This window comes from Anabrus simplex, chromosome 1, assembly GCF_040414725.1.
Source record: "Anabrus simplex isolate iqAnaSimp1 chromosome 1, ASM4041472v1, whole genome shotgun sequence".
Taxonomy (NCBI): domain Eukaryota; kingdom Metazoa; phylum Arthropoda; class Insecta; order Orthoptera; family Tettigoniidae; genus Anabrus; species Anabrus simplex.
The window spans coordinates 1,479,497,847-1,479,513,470 of record NC_090265.1 but is presented as its reverse complement, the minus strand read 5'-3'; the positions used below and the strand labels follow the sequence as shown (position 1 = coordinate 1,479,513,470).

General features: G+C 35.8%; 1 protein-coding gene across 4 annotated transcripts in view; it reads right to left on the bottom strand.

Moving 5' to 3' along the window:
* Positions 1 to 15,624, bottom strand: part of ATP8B (ATPase phospholipid transporting 8B) — a 940,482-nt gene that overhangs the window by 139,839 nt on the left and 785,019 nt on the right. For all 4 annotated transcript variants that reach the window (XM_067137969.2, XM_067137971.2, XM_067137970.2 and 1 more), the window contains one exon: positions 6,228 to 6,332. In XM_067137969.2, coding sequence (XP_066994070.1) covers positions 6,228 to 6,332 — 105 coding nt within the window. The remainder of the gene's footprint in view (positions 1 to 6,227; positions 6,333 to 15,624) is intronic.

Here is a 15,624-nt window from a genome sequence, read left to right as displayed (position 1 = left end):
ATATTTGGAACACAGAGAAGCTTCCCGAGGAATGGAATACAGCGATAATCCACCCGCTGTATAAGAAAGGTGATCGCTCCGATCCAAATAATTATCGGGGGATATTCTTGCTTGATATTACATACAAGATTTTATCCAAGATTATAGACACAAGAATCCAAGAACAACTCGACCAAGAACTTGGAGAATATCAGGGAGGATTTCGACCAGGTAGAAGCTGTCCAGATCAAATCATTAGTTTAAAATGGATAATGAAGCACCAAAGAGTTCGAAGTAAGGGTATAGTCATCACATTTGTAGATTAAAAAAAAGCATATGACAGTATTCATCGTGAATCATTATTAAAAAGCCTTAAAGAATTTGGCTTACACCAAAAACTTGTTAACCTCATTAGTATGACTTTTAAAAATACGAAGGCAAAAGTTAAATTTAGAGGTGAATTATCAGAATCATTCACTATAAGAACTGGACTTCAACAAGGAGACGGACTTTCACCATTGTTATTTAATTGTGCATTGGAGAAGGTTATGCATGAATGGAACAAGAAAGGCCAACCAACTATCAAGATCGGTAGAAATATTAAACTCAACTGCCTTGCTTTTGCAGACGATTTAGCATTACTTGCAAATACAATAGAAGGGGCTAAATTTCAAATTGAACAACTAGAAATTATAGGCAAAAAAAATGGGATTACAAATTTCATTTGAAAAAACAGAAATGATGCCAACTTTTAAAGTTGATTTACCAGTTATTCAACTGAACAGTAATAAAGAGATTAAAATTGTTCAGAAATTCAAATATCTTGGGGAAATAATAACATGGAACACAAATGAAAAAGAAGCAATAGAACATAGAACAACTAAATTTAAACAAGCACAAAGACTTACCTGGCCAACCTATAAAAAAAAAAATCTCTTTCGATAAACGCAAAGCTGAAACACTATAATTCCATAGTTAAACCAGAGGCAACATACGCTAGTGAAACTTTATTAAAATTAAATGTAAAATCTACAACAGACAAATTACAGAAAAGTGATAGAAGAATTCTTAGAACAATTGTTAATAAAAAACACCAAGTTGATGGACAGTGGAGATTGTTGCCTAACAACATTGTCTATCCATAATATCTGCAATGCCTAAAAGAAGAATTTCCTTTTTCTGTCACATATCAAGATTACCAGACACCAGGATATTGAAACAACTACTTGATTATTTTTTGAAAAATAAAATCAACAATAACTGTTCAAAAAAGTTTAGGATGATTCGGAAGAATTGGGTATAACTCGGCAACAAATCAAAGACAGAAAAGAGAAGAGGATTTTGAAGAACAAAAGCATAAGTCTCAAACTAAAAACAGTTGAACGGAAACAATATACTATATCGGACACACAACTGGCTTCCAGGTCGGAGAGGATGAGAAAGTTCTGGGAGAAGAAAAAGAAATTAACTCAAATGTACTGATTTAAGTGTTCCAATGTGGGCATAAAATATGTACTGTCCGCACACTTTATCTTGGTGCATTTGTGTACGGGGTGAGGAGTAAGGAAGGAACTGTCCCGGTATCGATAGTGCTGCCTGGTGCTGCCAACTGAATGAAAATGAAATCTGAATTGAATCGAGAATATGATCGATCGATATGAAATTTCTAAACCGTTATCATCTTAAGCCAACAACTATGTCACACACACATTATATAACATTATAAAACATATCTCTCGATGCGAATCTTGTTCCTAGCATGAATTCTATACTTTGACTTTGATGTGTAAACAACAATAGTACCAGTACCTAAAGTTTACGCCAGATGTCGCACAACGATGCTTAAGCGATTCATAGTTTGTGTTTCAAAGGTTGCCAGTATGAATCTCGAAGATCGCCGAGGTCGACCAATTCAGCACTAGGATGTAAATGCACCAAGATAAAGTGTGCGGATAGTAAATATAATAATAATAATAATAATAATAATAATAATAATAATAATAATAATAATAATAATAATAATAATAATAATAATAATAATAAAGTACAATTACATAAAAGGAGGTTACATCAATGGAAAATGGCATAACAGAAAATTACCGGTAAACTGGCCAGCCCATTAAATGCTCATTAAACAAAACCGTACTTAATTTACTAAATGATTTAAATGCAATAATAATAATAAAATTAATAATAAAACCTAAAAGTTCAGTTCAGCGTGTCAGTGGCCTAACTAGAGCATGACGTAACATGACTAACTAGCCAGCTGGACTCAAATCAACGACTGCATATTACACCACCTTGCATTCTATGTTAGACTACAAAAGAGTGATGAACCACTGTTGGTGGACTTCATTAAGGTAAGTTCCAAATTTCAAGTATTTACGGATTTAAACAAAATTTAAACATTAATGTTTATATAATTTTCTAAATGTTTTTGAGTGTGATATGATAGAATCTGATGATGTTCTTTTAAGAATGAAATGTAATTCTATTTTTAATTAAGTTGTTTGTTTTTCACGTATCATCATCATCATCATCATCATCATCATCATCATCATCATCATCAAAGTCCCATTCCAGTCGCTCGGGTGTGGTTAACAAGCCTCCTCCACTCCTTTCTGTCCTTCCACTTTTCCTGCTCAATTACTTCCACCACATCCAATCCAGGTTCTCTAATGTCCTTCCAAATCTGATCCATCCACCTTCTTCTCAGTTTTCCAACTGGACTCTTTCCCTTACCTTCTCTTTCCAATTCCCTTCTTGCTACCTGATCCTTTCCCATTCTTTTTACATGTCCGAACCATCTCAGTCTTGCTTTCTGTATCTTCTACTAATGGTTCTATATTTAGCTCTTCTCTGATTTTAATATTTTGAATTCTCTCTCTTCTTTTCTTTTAACCGATGTTCTTAAAAATTTCATTTCTACTGCTTGGATCTTTATCTTGTCTCTTATTAATTACTGGCATCTCTAGTCCATATGTTACAATTGGTATGAAATACTGTTTATCGTCATCTTCATTATCGTTGACCAACTCCAGTTTCCCAGGTGTGGTATACGAGCCCCTTCCATCTTGTTCGGTCCATGAACCATAATTCGTTCACAATCCGCTTGCAATCCTGACCTTTCTCCTCTACATCCTTCTTCACTAAGTCTGTCCATTTTTCTCTAGGTCTGTCCACTGGTCTCTTTCCCCTTATTTCTCTTTCATACTCCTTTCTTGCAGACCTGTTGGCACTCATTCTTTTCACATGACCAAACTACTTCAGTCTTGCCTTTTGGATCTTCTGGAGTAAGGAGTCTTCTAGTCCTACGTCTTCTCTGACTTTTTCATTCATGATTTTATCCCTCTTGGTCTTCTGGATCATTGTGCGTAGGAACATTTCTGCTGTAGCGGTTTCCAGGCTGTATGTGAGGATAGGGGTGTAGTATGATTTATACAGTGTCATCTTGGTTTTAAGCGGTACTTGTTTATCCCATAGTAGCTGTCTTACTTGGAGGTAAAAATATATTGCTTTGCTGATTCGACTGTTTACTTCATATTTAACTAAGTTATCCTTAGACATTATACTACCCAAGTACTTAAATTCTGTGACACTGTCCAGCTTAGTGCCATTTAGCACGATTTCTGACTGACTGTCACCCCTCTGTACCTTCAACACCACCGTTTTAGCCTTGTTGATGTTTAATCCCTATCTCTCAAACTCTTGACTCCACCCCTGCAGTCTCTCTTCCACATTTCTCTGAGTTGCCCCAAATTACTACATCATCTGCAAATGCAAATGCTTTTAATTCCCTTTGCCCCTTTTCTTTTAGTGCCTTTAATATGGTACCCATTACAATGATAAATAATAGGGGCGACAAAGTACTACCTTTTTGTCTCAAACCCGTCTGACAGTCCAGAACCGACTTGTACACAGCTTCTGTTTTTCTCGTAAAGCACCTTAACTTTTGAAATGAGACTGTCTCGAATGTTGAGCTTTTTCAGGCACTCCCAAACAAGCTCCCATTGTATGCAGTCATAGGCCTTTTCGATGTCAAGGAACAGTAGATATAAAGGCTTCTCTTTTTCCCAATGTTTTTTCATTAGCATCCTGACAGCAAATATAAGATCTGTTGTTGATCTTAAAATACTGTTTATATAATGTTAATTTTGTTCTTTTGGGTACTTTGTCATCTCATGAAAGCTCTCTGACTTGATGATAAAACGTTGTACCTTTACTTAGTTTGTTATTAATTCCAGGGTTGATTTCATTACTTCCATTAATAATGCTACCCAGATATGTAAACTGTTCTACATTCTCTAACCGTTCTCCGTCTATGTTCACTCGGGTTCTCCTTTTCTCTTTTCCACAGTGCATGACTACAATTTTCTTTTTTACTAATTACCATTCCAAACTCCTTCAGATTTTCATTCCAAATGCCCAGTGTTCTTTGTACTTCCTTTTCTCCTTTTCCCCAAATCACCACATCATCTGCAAATAGCAAAGCATTCACTTCATCACTACTAATACTCTGTTTTGCATGTTTTATAATTTCATCCATCAATATAATAAACAAAAATGGCAGCAGTGCACTTCCTTACTTGAGACCTTTATTTGTATAAAATGTTTCAGTCACCACTCCCCACTTGTACACTGCTTTTACTCTCATGATACAACATTTTTATCTTGTTAATTAATGATTTTGGTACATTTCTTTTCAGTAGGTATTCCCATACAAGTTTTCTCTTAACTGTATCATAAGCTTTTTCCAAATCCAAATATACGAAGATGATTTCCTTGTTCCTTTCCAGATGTTTTTCCATTATTGTTTGCACTATAAATATCAAGTCTATTGTTGATCTATTCGGTGTAAAGCTATATTGTTCTTCCTCTAACTGCATTTCTATTATATCCCTCAGTCTTTTGTCTATGACTTTCTCCATCATTTTTAGCCCATGTGATAACAGGGTTATATCTCTATGATTTTCACATTTCTTCCTATTTCCTTTTTTGAACAATGGTAGAATGCTTCCTTGTTGCCAATCTTCAGGTATCCTTTCATCCTTACATATGGCATTGAGGGCTTGGTATAGCCACTGTATTGAATTAGTTTTTTCCATTTGCTTTACCTTTAGTCATAGCTTTCACTACCCTTTCAAGTTCCAACCATGTTAACGGGTTCTCTTCTTTATCTCCACCTATTATTTCCATTTTCTTATCTCCTTCTTCCTCCGAGCGGTCATCCTCATTATAAAGTTTTTCAAAATGCTTTGCCATCGCCTTCTGAAGACCCTTTTCGTCATCTACTATGGATCCATCTTCTCTCTCTCTCTCTCTCTAATGCCTTGATTTTTTCTTGATTTATTCTTTTCGATTTTATTACTCTGTATAATAGTTTCTGATTTCCTCGACTATCTTGCTCAATTTTGTTGGTAAACTCTCCCCAACATTTCTCTTTTTCTTCCTTGATACTCCTCTTTACTTGAAGTTTCAATCTTTTGTATTCCACATGTAACCTATCTATCTTATTCTCATCCCAGTGATTATTTTTTTTGCTTTTCCTTATCCATTTCTTTTTTCACCTTGTTCCTTTCTTTTACTTCTTTTTTAACTTTGTCTGTCCACCACCGTGTCTCCTTTCCCTTAACCTTTGCTTTTGTTTTTCCGCATACCTCAAGTGCTGCTTCCACAAATGTCTGTCTTAAATTGTCCCACTCTTCTTCTCCACTTTGTATTTCCGTGTTAGGCAACTTCCTTTTTATACAATCTTGGAATGCCATTCTTTTATCTTCCTCCTCCAATTCCCAAATTCTGATATTTGGTTTCTTCTTCAATACAATTTTAGGGATTTTTACTTGTTTTAATTCCACAATTAATAATCTATGATCACCCTCCATACTTTCAGTGAGGATTGTTTTCGTATTCATGAAATAGCTTCCCCATTCTCGGTCTGTTATTATAAACTCGATGAGTGTTCCATACTGTCCATCCGAACTATATCGGCTGATTTTATGGCTATTCCTCTTCATGAACAATGTGTTCAGGTATAATTCTGTTATCATATATATATATATATATATATATATTCCAGGTAGTTTCTAAATTTATTTATTCATAATTTTGACAGACTGAAGAACATGAGTTGAAGCTGAAAATAAATGGCTTCAAATATCACAAATCATCTTATACTGGTATTGACCAAGCCTCATATCTACACTGAAGGTGCTTCCATTGTAAGGGCTATAAATAATGAGCTAACCTACCTTGTTTATCTCCAGTAAGAACCCAGATTTTTATTCCTGCCACAGCTAAGTTGGCAATAGTCTGAGGAACACCATCTTGCAGTTTGTCTTCAATTGCCGTAGCACCTGTAACAGATCATTATCATGGTCATAAATTTAAGCATTAGTTCTTTGGTACACTCTTAAAACCACAGCTGTGAAGAGGAAAATATAATTCTATAGTGGTGTTGTTGTTTCGAGTTATCAGTTCATAGACTGGTTTGATGTTACTCTCCATGCCAGCCTATCCTGTGCTAACCTTTTCATTTCTATGCAACTACTCGATCCTACAGCTCCTTTAATCTGCTTGTCATATTCATACCTTGGTCTATCCCTACCGTTCTTACCACCTACACTTCCCTCAAAAACCAACGAAAGAAGTCCAGGGTGTCTTAAGATGTGTCCTATCATTCTATCTCTTCTTCTGTCCAGCTCCATGGCTAAATGGTTAGTGTGCTAGCCTTTGGTCACAGGAGTCCTGGGTGCGATTTGCTGGCATGGGGGCTCAATGTATGTGTCATCTTCATAATTTCATCCTTATCACAACGCGCAGGTCGTCTACGAGCGTCAAATCAAAAGACCTGCATTCGGCGAGTCAAACTTGTCCTTGGACACTCCTGGCACTAAAAGCCATACGACATTTCATTTCATCACTTCTGATATAAAATTTTGCCAAATCAATCTCCTCTCATCAATTTAATTCACTATCTCTTCATTCGTGATTCGATCTATCCATCTTACCTTTAGCATTCTTCTGTAACACCACATTTCAAAAGCTTCTATTGTCTTTCAATCAGAGCTAGTTATCATCCATGTTTCACTGTATGGAAACATTCCACAAAATAGGGCAGAAAGATCACCTCTACTTCCAGATCAATGAAACTCTCACTTATAATTCTGGAAATTTTTTCACAGATTATTGAAACCTGAAACTTGGTAAGCAAGAAGTGAAGAAATGAGATTAGAACTGTAGCCACTATTAAGGCGACACTCCGGAGATGAAAATCAATATTTTGGTCATTTTGGTGAAATTTTTTTTATAACTGAAATTGAAAGGACTGAGTTTCTTTTTTCTTGTCACAAAGTTATTCTGCTGAATTCAAACAATTTATCACTGTCATAATGCTTTGTTTGCCAATTGTAATTTTACATTTAAATCCCATTTTCTCCCGTAATATTCTGCCAAATGTAACAAAATTTGTATGGTACAGCATATGTATCACAGCTATATTAAGAAACCCGCGTATGGAATTTTTGATTGTAGAATTTTTTCAAGTAGTTGAGATTTTTAAGTCCAAAATTTTAGAACTAAAAATTACACAAACTTTAGTATGATATATATATGATATATAAATTATGTACAGAAAAATAGATATGTAGTGCTTTTAAAAGAAGTATTATCTATCTAATTATGAATTTACATTAACATGTTAATTAAATTTCAAGAAAAAAATGGAATTAAAAATTTGAAAAACAAAAATTTATTTTGGGAAAACTTAATTGTATATGAAAGAAATGTTTCTGATATTTCTACTTTTATGTAGGTGACATTCCCACAATGTTCCGTGAAAATCCATGCATTCGCTAAAAATATCTTTTTTCTCCGGAGTGTCGCCTTAAGATGATAATGTGTCTGATAGTGAGCTGTGGGTATCAACAAAATTTGACGTCCAACTAAATTAAACTGTGAGCATCATTGCAAGCATAGTGAAATCCATTCCAGGTTTCTGGCTGCCAGCTGTGAGTTATATTTCTCTACCTCACTGCGAAGGAAACATGATCCAGTCAGACAGTATCAGAAGATAACTGCCAATCCTAATGTACTTATCGATGATGATATTTCAGGTACCAAAGTAAACAGGGTCTGTTGTAGACATCCTCAGCTATATAGTTTATTCAGAGGCAATGTTAAACATGTTACTCTGAAATTGCCTTGGATAATGTGTTTGATGCTGAAAAGGATCGGAAAAAATCACAGTAGATGAGTCCAATATGCAAATGAGGATTTCTCCAACAAACCATTAAAAACATTGCTGAGGAATGTCCCCTGACTTTCTACTCTACAGAATCTCTACAATTTATAAATATTCAGAAATTAATTTGTAACTTTCTCTCTTCTATTTCTGTTGTACAGTAGTAATATTTGTAATGTCAAACGATAAATAAATAACATAATTTTAAAAATTGAAGTTTTTATAGAAAGAGGATTGTTAGTATGAAAAGGTGAAAGAAAAAAAAAGGCAGGAGGATATTCACAATGAGTTGATAAGGTTAAAACTGGAAATGAACACACTTGAAAATTTTATCTATAAACTAGTTAATGTCATGTGAGGCAATCAAAAGAGAGTAGGGGACTAATGAAGTAGGCAATGGAAGCTAAGATAATAAGAGATGTGACAATTAGGTAGTGCTTAGTGATTTAATGGCAAGAGGCATTTTTAACACAATTTTGTTACTAGCCAATACAGTTAACTGTTAACTAAAACTAAGTCAACCGACAATCGGTTGAACCGAAATGTGTAACTAGATTTTTCTAAAGAAATTTAGAAGTTATAAACTATGTACTGTATTTATGAAATACATAATTGATGTACGATGTGCGATATACTCATGTTATTATTCCCAGGGACAACTTGCAGAATCCCCTTCAACAAATACCTAGATGAGGAATGTTGAAGAGAAATGACTTAACCGAATGGGTAAATTTGGATGACCGTGAAACAGATTACACAGATGACAACGTAATGGATAAGGTCATGCCCTCTGAAGATACAGATGTAAATAATACTGATGATTAAGAGTAAGATCCATCAAACATGGCACAGCTGAGGAGGGATATAACACTGTAGAGGTAAGATATTTTCAGTTAATTTTAAAAGGACTCAACCTTGCTTAGCATGCAGTTGATTCTACAATAAAACTTGCTTCAATTTGTTTCAGTGTGGAACAAAGTGAGAAATCTTCATCAGCAGATGAAATGAAAAAAAAAAAAAATGAAAACCTACAACCTGCTTTCCAGTCATTGACCAGGTCAGGGATGTAATGAATGAATGAAACATATATAGGCTGTTATTACAATGGGGTCGCCACTCCCAAGGTGATTTATTAATTAATGAGTGATAAATGCTATGAAATGATAATGGAGAGTGTTGCTGGAACGAAAGTTGACAGGGAAAACCGGAGTACCCGGAATCGGAGGTAAGGCTTTTTGCGGATGATGTTATTCTCTATAGAGTGATAAATAAGTTACAAGATTGTGAGCAACTGCAACGTGACCTCGAAAATGTTGTGAGATGGACAGCAGGCAATGGTATGTTGATAAACGGGGTTAAAAGTCAAGTTGTGAGTTTCACAAGTAGGAAAAGTCCTCTCAGTTTTAATTACTGCGTTGATGGGGTGAAAGTTCCTTTTGGGGATCATTGTAAGTATCCAGGTGTTAATATAAGGAAAGATCTTCATTGGGGTAATCACATAAATGGGATTGTAAATAAAGGGTACAGATCTCTGCACATGGTTATGAGGGTGTTTAGGGGTTGTAGTAAGGATGTAAAGGAGAGTGCATATAAGTCTCTGGTAAGACCCCAACTAGAGTATGGTTCCAGTGTATGGGACCCTCACCAGAATTACCTGATTCAAGAACTGGAAAAATCCAAAGAAAAGCAGCTCGATTTGTTCTGGGTGATTTCCGACAAAAGAGTAGCGTTACAAAAATGTTGCAAAGTTTGGGTTGGGAAGAATTGAGAGAAAGAAGAAGAGCTGCTCAACTAAGTGGTATGTGATATACTAACAATTTGTTGGTTGTTTTGATCCACCTTTTCAATACAAATTACAGTTTGTGTTGCTAAGTTGTAATGTTACAACAGTAATTTACCGGGACATGTTTCGCTTTTATTCACAAGCATCATCAGCCTATACAATTGCCTCAAGGTTTGTCATATTTGGATTGTTGTTACAAATTTCATTACATTGAATGTAAATCTAATTTCAGTGATAACAATATTTAAAACATAAGGATAATATGCACATTAAAAATTATGACAATATGATTTGCAATGTTAAAATGGAGTAAATCTTAATTCTAAAACACATTGACGTCCAAAACACAGTTTGTACATTTGAAAATTTGGCTAAAAATTGTTTGCAATGTTAAAATAAAATTGATTCAACTATAATTTGGCATTAAAATTTGAGTCATAAATATAAATATTGGATGTTAATATATAGGAGCCGTAGTTTCTGAAGTGCGTTGGTTTCTAGAATACAGTAACATTTCAGTATTGAGAATTTTCGTTAAGAATTGTGCTCTCTAAATAATGTTATTTAAAAAGACTGTAATTTTGCATCATGTGTGATTGGAGTCATGATGATAATCTAGAATTGAAGTCTTGGGTTCGTTGGAAAAATGGCTTCTAGATTTGATGAGGCTTGCTGCTGCAGTTTGGCAATTTGATCAGAGGAAGTATTGACATATTTAATTCTTGTTTGTAGCGACCAGACTCTCCGTTGGAAGTTGATTGTTTTGATGTAAGTTATGGTTAAAAGGGGCTTCAATCCAAATTTTGAGTATCTGATTATGTTTCTTTCGATTTATAGAATGGAAGAAGCATCTGGAACAAATGAAAATGAACTTAAGTAATATTGTGTGTGTGTTGTGCTTGTAATGTGAGTGTTGATGTTGCATTATCACTTACCCCTTTGTCTGCTTCTACAGAATCTTGTGGACCTTATTGCGTTACTGTGACTATTGTCTGTTGTGGTTCTACTCCTTGTGTTGTACGTATGAAAGAGCTGTTGTGATGGGTGGGTAGGGGGTTGAGGGGAAGAGATGTTGGGCGGGGCGTTTGCTATTGACGTGCTATGTGGTAGGGAATTCTTATCTGTTGTCGAGGTGGGGGTAGAGGACGATCTTGCAGGCGGGGCGTTAAGCTTTGGTGTATTATGTGGAGGGCGACTTTTTTGCGTTGCCGAAATGGTTTCAGTTGTGAGTGTATTTAGATTGAATATTTTAAAGAATTTGCTTTTATCTGATTTGAGATTTCGTAATAATGTTGGCAACTGCTCTATTAACGGACTTTTTATTTCGACCGCGTCATTCAAGTTTTTTCCTTTATTAAAGTATTGGTCCAAATAAATATATATGTTTTCGAACTCTTGTCATTAGCTTCCCCTTTTCGATTCTTTTGATTATTGTAAGGTCTTTGTCCATTGAGGTGTAATGATGGCCGGTTTCTTTCATATGATTACTCATTGCGGAGTATTTATTGTGTTTTAAGGCGTTAAAGTGTTCCATGTATCTGGTTAGGAAACTGCGTCCAGTTTGGCCAACATATGAAGATTTACACTGTGCGCATGTTAGTCTGTATATTCCGGAGCCTTGAAATTTGTTATTGTAAGCATTTACTGTGTTATGGTTAAAAAAATAAGTTTTTGTTAGTGTTATATGTTTTAAAGGCTATTTGCATATCCCGTTTTTTGAGTGGGTTTGCTATTTGGTGAATCTCTGAACTGGTGTAAGTGAAGGTTGCATATTTGGATATTTTAGTCTTTTCCGGTGTGAGGTTTGTGGCTATTTTGAGCTTTACATTGTTGATGATCTGATTTACTATGTCTGCTTTATATCCATTGGCTAGTGCTATTTCTTTTATAAAATTTATTTCTTTTGTAAAATTCGCGGGTGATAAGGGTATTTTGTGGGCTCTGTAGACCATACTGAAAGAGGTTGCTTGTTTGTGGGATTTGGGGTGGAGTGAGTCATTTCTTATTGTTATTGGCATGTGTGTTGGTTTTCTGTATATTTGATAATCAAATTTGGATTTTAAGCGTGTTACAGTAACATATAGATAATTCAATGGTTTGTTATTTTCGTCTTCTTTGGTAAATTTTACGTATCTATCGATGTTGTTTAAAAATTCAAGGATTTTTTTGCTGTTATTTTTTCGGTTGTCTGTTATTACAAACGTATCGTCAACAAATCTCAGCCAAAGACAGATTCCTTCTATGTTTGGTTTAATTATGCTATGTTCTATGTTATCCATATAAATATCTGCTAATATTCCTGAGCTGGGGTCACCCAAGGCTAAACTTAATTGGTGGTAAATTTTATTGTTAAAGGTGAAATAGTTGTTATTTAATATGAATTTAAGTAGTGTAATAAATTCATCTACTTCTAGCTTACTTAAGTTGCTATATTTGGAAAGGTTTGAGTTAATAATTTCAATCGTTTCTTTAATGGGGATATTTGAATACATATTGGAAATGTCAAACGAGCTCATTCTATGGTGGGGTTGTAAGTTGAAGTTTTTAAATCTTTCTTTAAAATATTCAATCTAAATACACTCACAACTGAAACCATTTCGGCAACACAAAAAAGTCGCCCTCAACATAACACACCAAAGCTTAACGCCCTGCCTGCAGGATCGTCCTCTACCCCCACCTCGACAACAGATAAGAATTCCCTACCACATAGCACGTCAATAGCAAACACCCCGCCCAACATCTCTTCCCCTCAACCCCCGACCCACCCTTCACAACAGCTCTTTCATACGTACAACACAAGGAGTAGAACCACAACAGACAATAGTCACAGTAACACAATAAGGTCCACAAGATTCTGTAGCAGCAGACAAAGGGGTAAGTGATAATGCAACATCAACACTCACATTACAAGCACAACACACACACAATATTACTTAAGTTCATTTTCATTTGTTCCAGATGCTTCTTCCATTCTATAAATCGAAAGAAACATAATCAGATACTCAAAATTTGGATTGAAGCCCCTTTTAACCATAACTTACATCAAAACAATCAACTTCCAACGGAGAGTCTGGTCGCTACAAACAAGAATTAAATATGTCAATACTTCCTCTGATCAAATTGCCAAACTGCAGCAGCAAGCCTCATCAAATCTAGAAGCCATTTTTCCAACGAACCCAAGACTTCAATTCTAGATTATCATCATGACTCCAATCACGCATGATGCAAAATTACAGTCTTTTTAAATAACATTATTTAGAGAGCACAATTCTTAACGAAAATTCTCAATACTGAAATGTTACTGTATTCTAGAAACCAACGCACTTCAGAAACTACGGCTCCTATATATTAACATCCAATATTTATATTTATGACTCAAATTTTAATGCCAAATTATAGTTGAATCAATTTTATTTTAACATTGCAAACAATTTTTAGCCAAATTTTCAAATTGTAAAAACTGTGTTTTGGACGTCAATGTGTTTTAGAATTAAGATTTACTCCATTTTAACATTGCAAATCATATTGTCATAATTTTTAATGTGCATATTATCCTTATGTTTTAAATATTGTTATCACTGAAATTAGATTTACATTCAATGTAATGAAATTTGTAACAACAATCCAAATATGACAAACCTTGAGGCAATTGTATAGGCTGATGATGCTTGTGAATAAAAGCGAAACATGTCCCGGTAAATTACTGTTGTAACATTACAACTTAGCAACACAAACTGTAATTTGTATTGAAAAGGTGGATCAAAACAACCAACAAATTGTTAGTATATCATAGCATAGTTCAATACGGGTCTAATAATGAGATTAGTTACATGTAATAAGTGGTATGTTCCGAGCTGTCAGCGGAGAGATGGCGTGGAATGACATTAGTAGACGAATAAGTTTGAATGGCGTTCATAAAAGTAGGAAAGATCACAATATGAAAATAAAGTTGGAATTCAAGAGGACAAACTAGGGCAAATATTCATTTATAGGAAGGGGAATTAGGGATTGGAATAACTTACCAAGGGAGATGTTCAATAAATTTCCAATTTCTTTGAAATCATTTAGGAAAAGGCTAGGAAAGCAACAGATAGGGAATCTGCCACCTGGGCGACTGCCCTAAATGCAGATCAGTATTGATTGATTGAAAAAACCTGTCCCGCCTCTGCTTTGTCCAGCGCAAATCTTACATGGAGTGACCGGGATTTGAACCACGGTATCCAGCGGTGAGAGGCCGACGCGCTGCCGTCTGAGCCACGGAGGCTCTTCATCAGCAGATATCCTTATAAAATAATGATGTGACCTAGGTGCCAGAGAGAGATGTGAACAAAAAACAAAAGAAAACTGAAGGGCTGCCTAGAATAACACATTGTAAGTTAGAGATCAGGCCAGCTAGGAAGATGTCTGGTCGCACATGCGCTCTTTGGACGATCCAGCGTAGCGCATCACCTCCTAACAGAGCTCCTTCTACAAGGACAGTTCAGTGCATAAGTTTACACTCAGCTGACGTGCGCTGCTTTGTAATTTCTCATTGTGTAGTAACTGTAATTAGTGGTGGTGTACGTTAGGCCTATCTGTGACAGTATGGAAGGCGTTAAAAGTAGCCTGCTAAAGAGTCAGACTCGTGCAGTAATCTCAAACGTTATAGACTTTATGGAAAGGGAGGCAGTGAAAGAAAAGTTCGTGATAGATTGTAAGAAAGTGCAGGAAAGAGTAGCAGCAGCTGTTGGAGTGTCAGAAAGTTCTGCGGCACGGATTAAGAGCGAAAAACAAAAAGTGATAGAATTAGGAAAACCTATGGACAGTCTTAATCGAAACAGACTTTCAACGTATTAGGTCGTGTTAGGTATATGTAGTACGTGTTGAAGAGATGTTAAGTACAGAACAAAAATAGCCAACCGGACACCAGTGGGATCCGAACCCACAACCTCCCGATTTTGCGTCGGTTGGATGTGCTAGGAGTAAGTGCTATTCGGGTAAGGGGAGATAATGAGGAAGAGATAGGATATTATAAAGTGTACTTGACGGGTGTTGAAAAGGGAAGGGCAGAGTCTGGTGTAGGGCTGTTCATCAGGAATACTACTGCACACAATGTAGTTTCTGTTAGGCACGTAAATGATCGAATGGTGTGGGTAGGTTTGGCAGTTGGAGGAATAAGGGCGAGAATTGTCTCAGTGTATTCACCATGTGAGGGTGCAGATGTGGATGAAATTGACAAGTTTTATGAAGCATTCCACCAACGTTGTCTATGCTAAATTTTAGGTGTCACCTGACATTACCAAGTCACAAATAAGAAAATTGTACGACAGAGTGCTTGCAGAAAATTGGAAGACAATGTGGGAGAACGTCGAATATGTCTAGCCGGTCACATTCTTGGCTTATCAGACAGCCGACACTCGAATAACGCTATGCGATGGGAGCCACCAGAAGGCATGCGGAAACCTGGCACAGAGCAAGCAAAACATGGCATCAAACATTTAAAGAAGACCTACGAGTACTTAAAATAATGTGGGGCTATATTGAAAACGCTGCTTCAAACAAGACTCATTGGCTTGCTACCTTATGTGCTTCACGTGGAAGGAATCAATGATGATTATGACCCATATGTGCTTGTGCAGAAAGC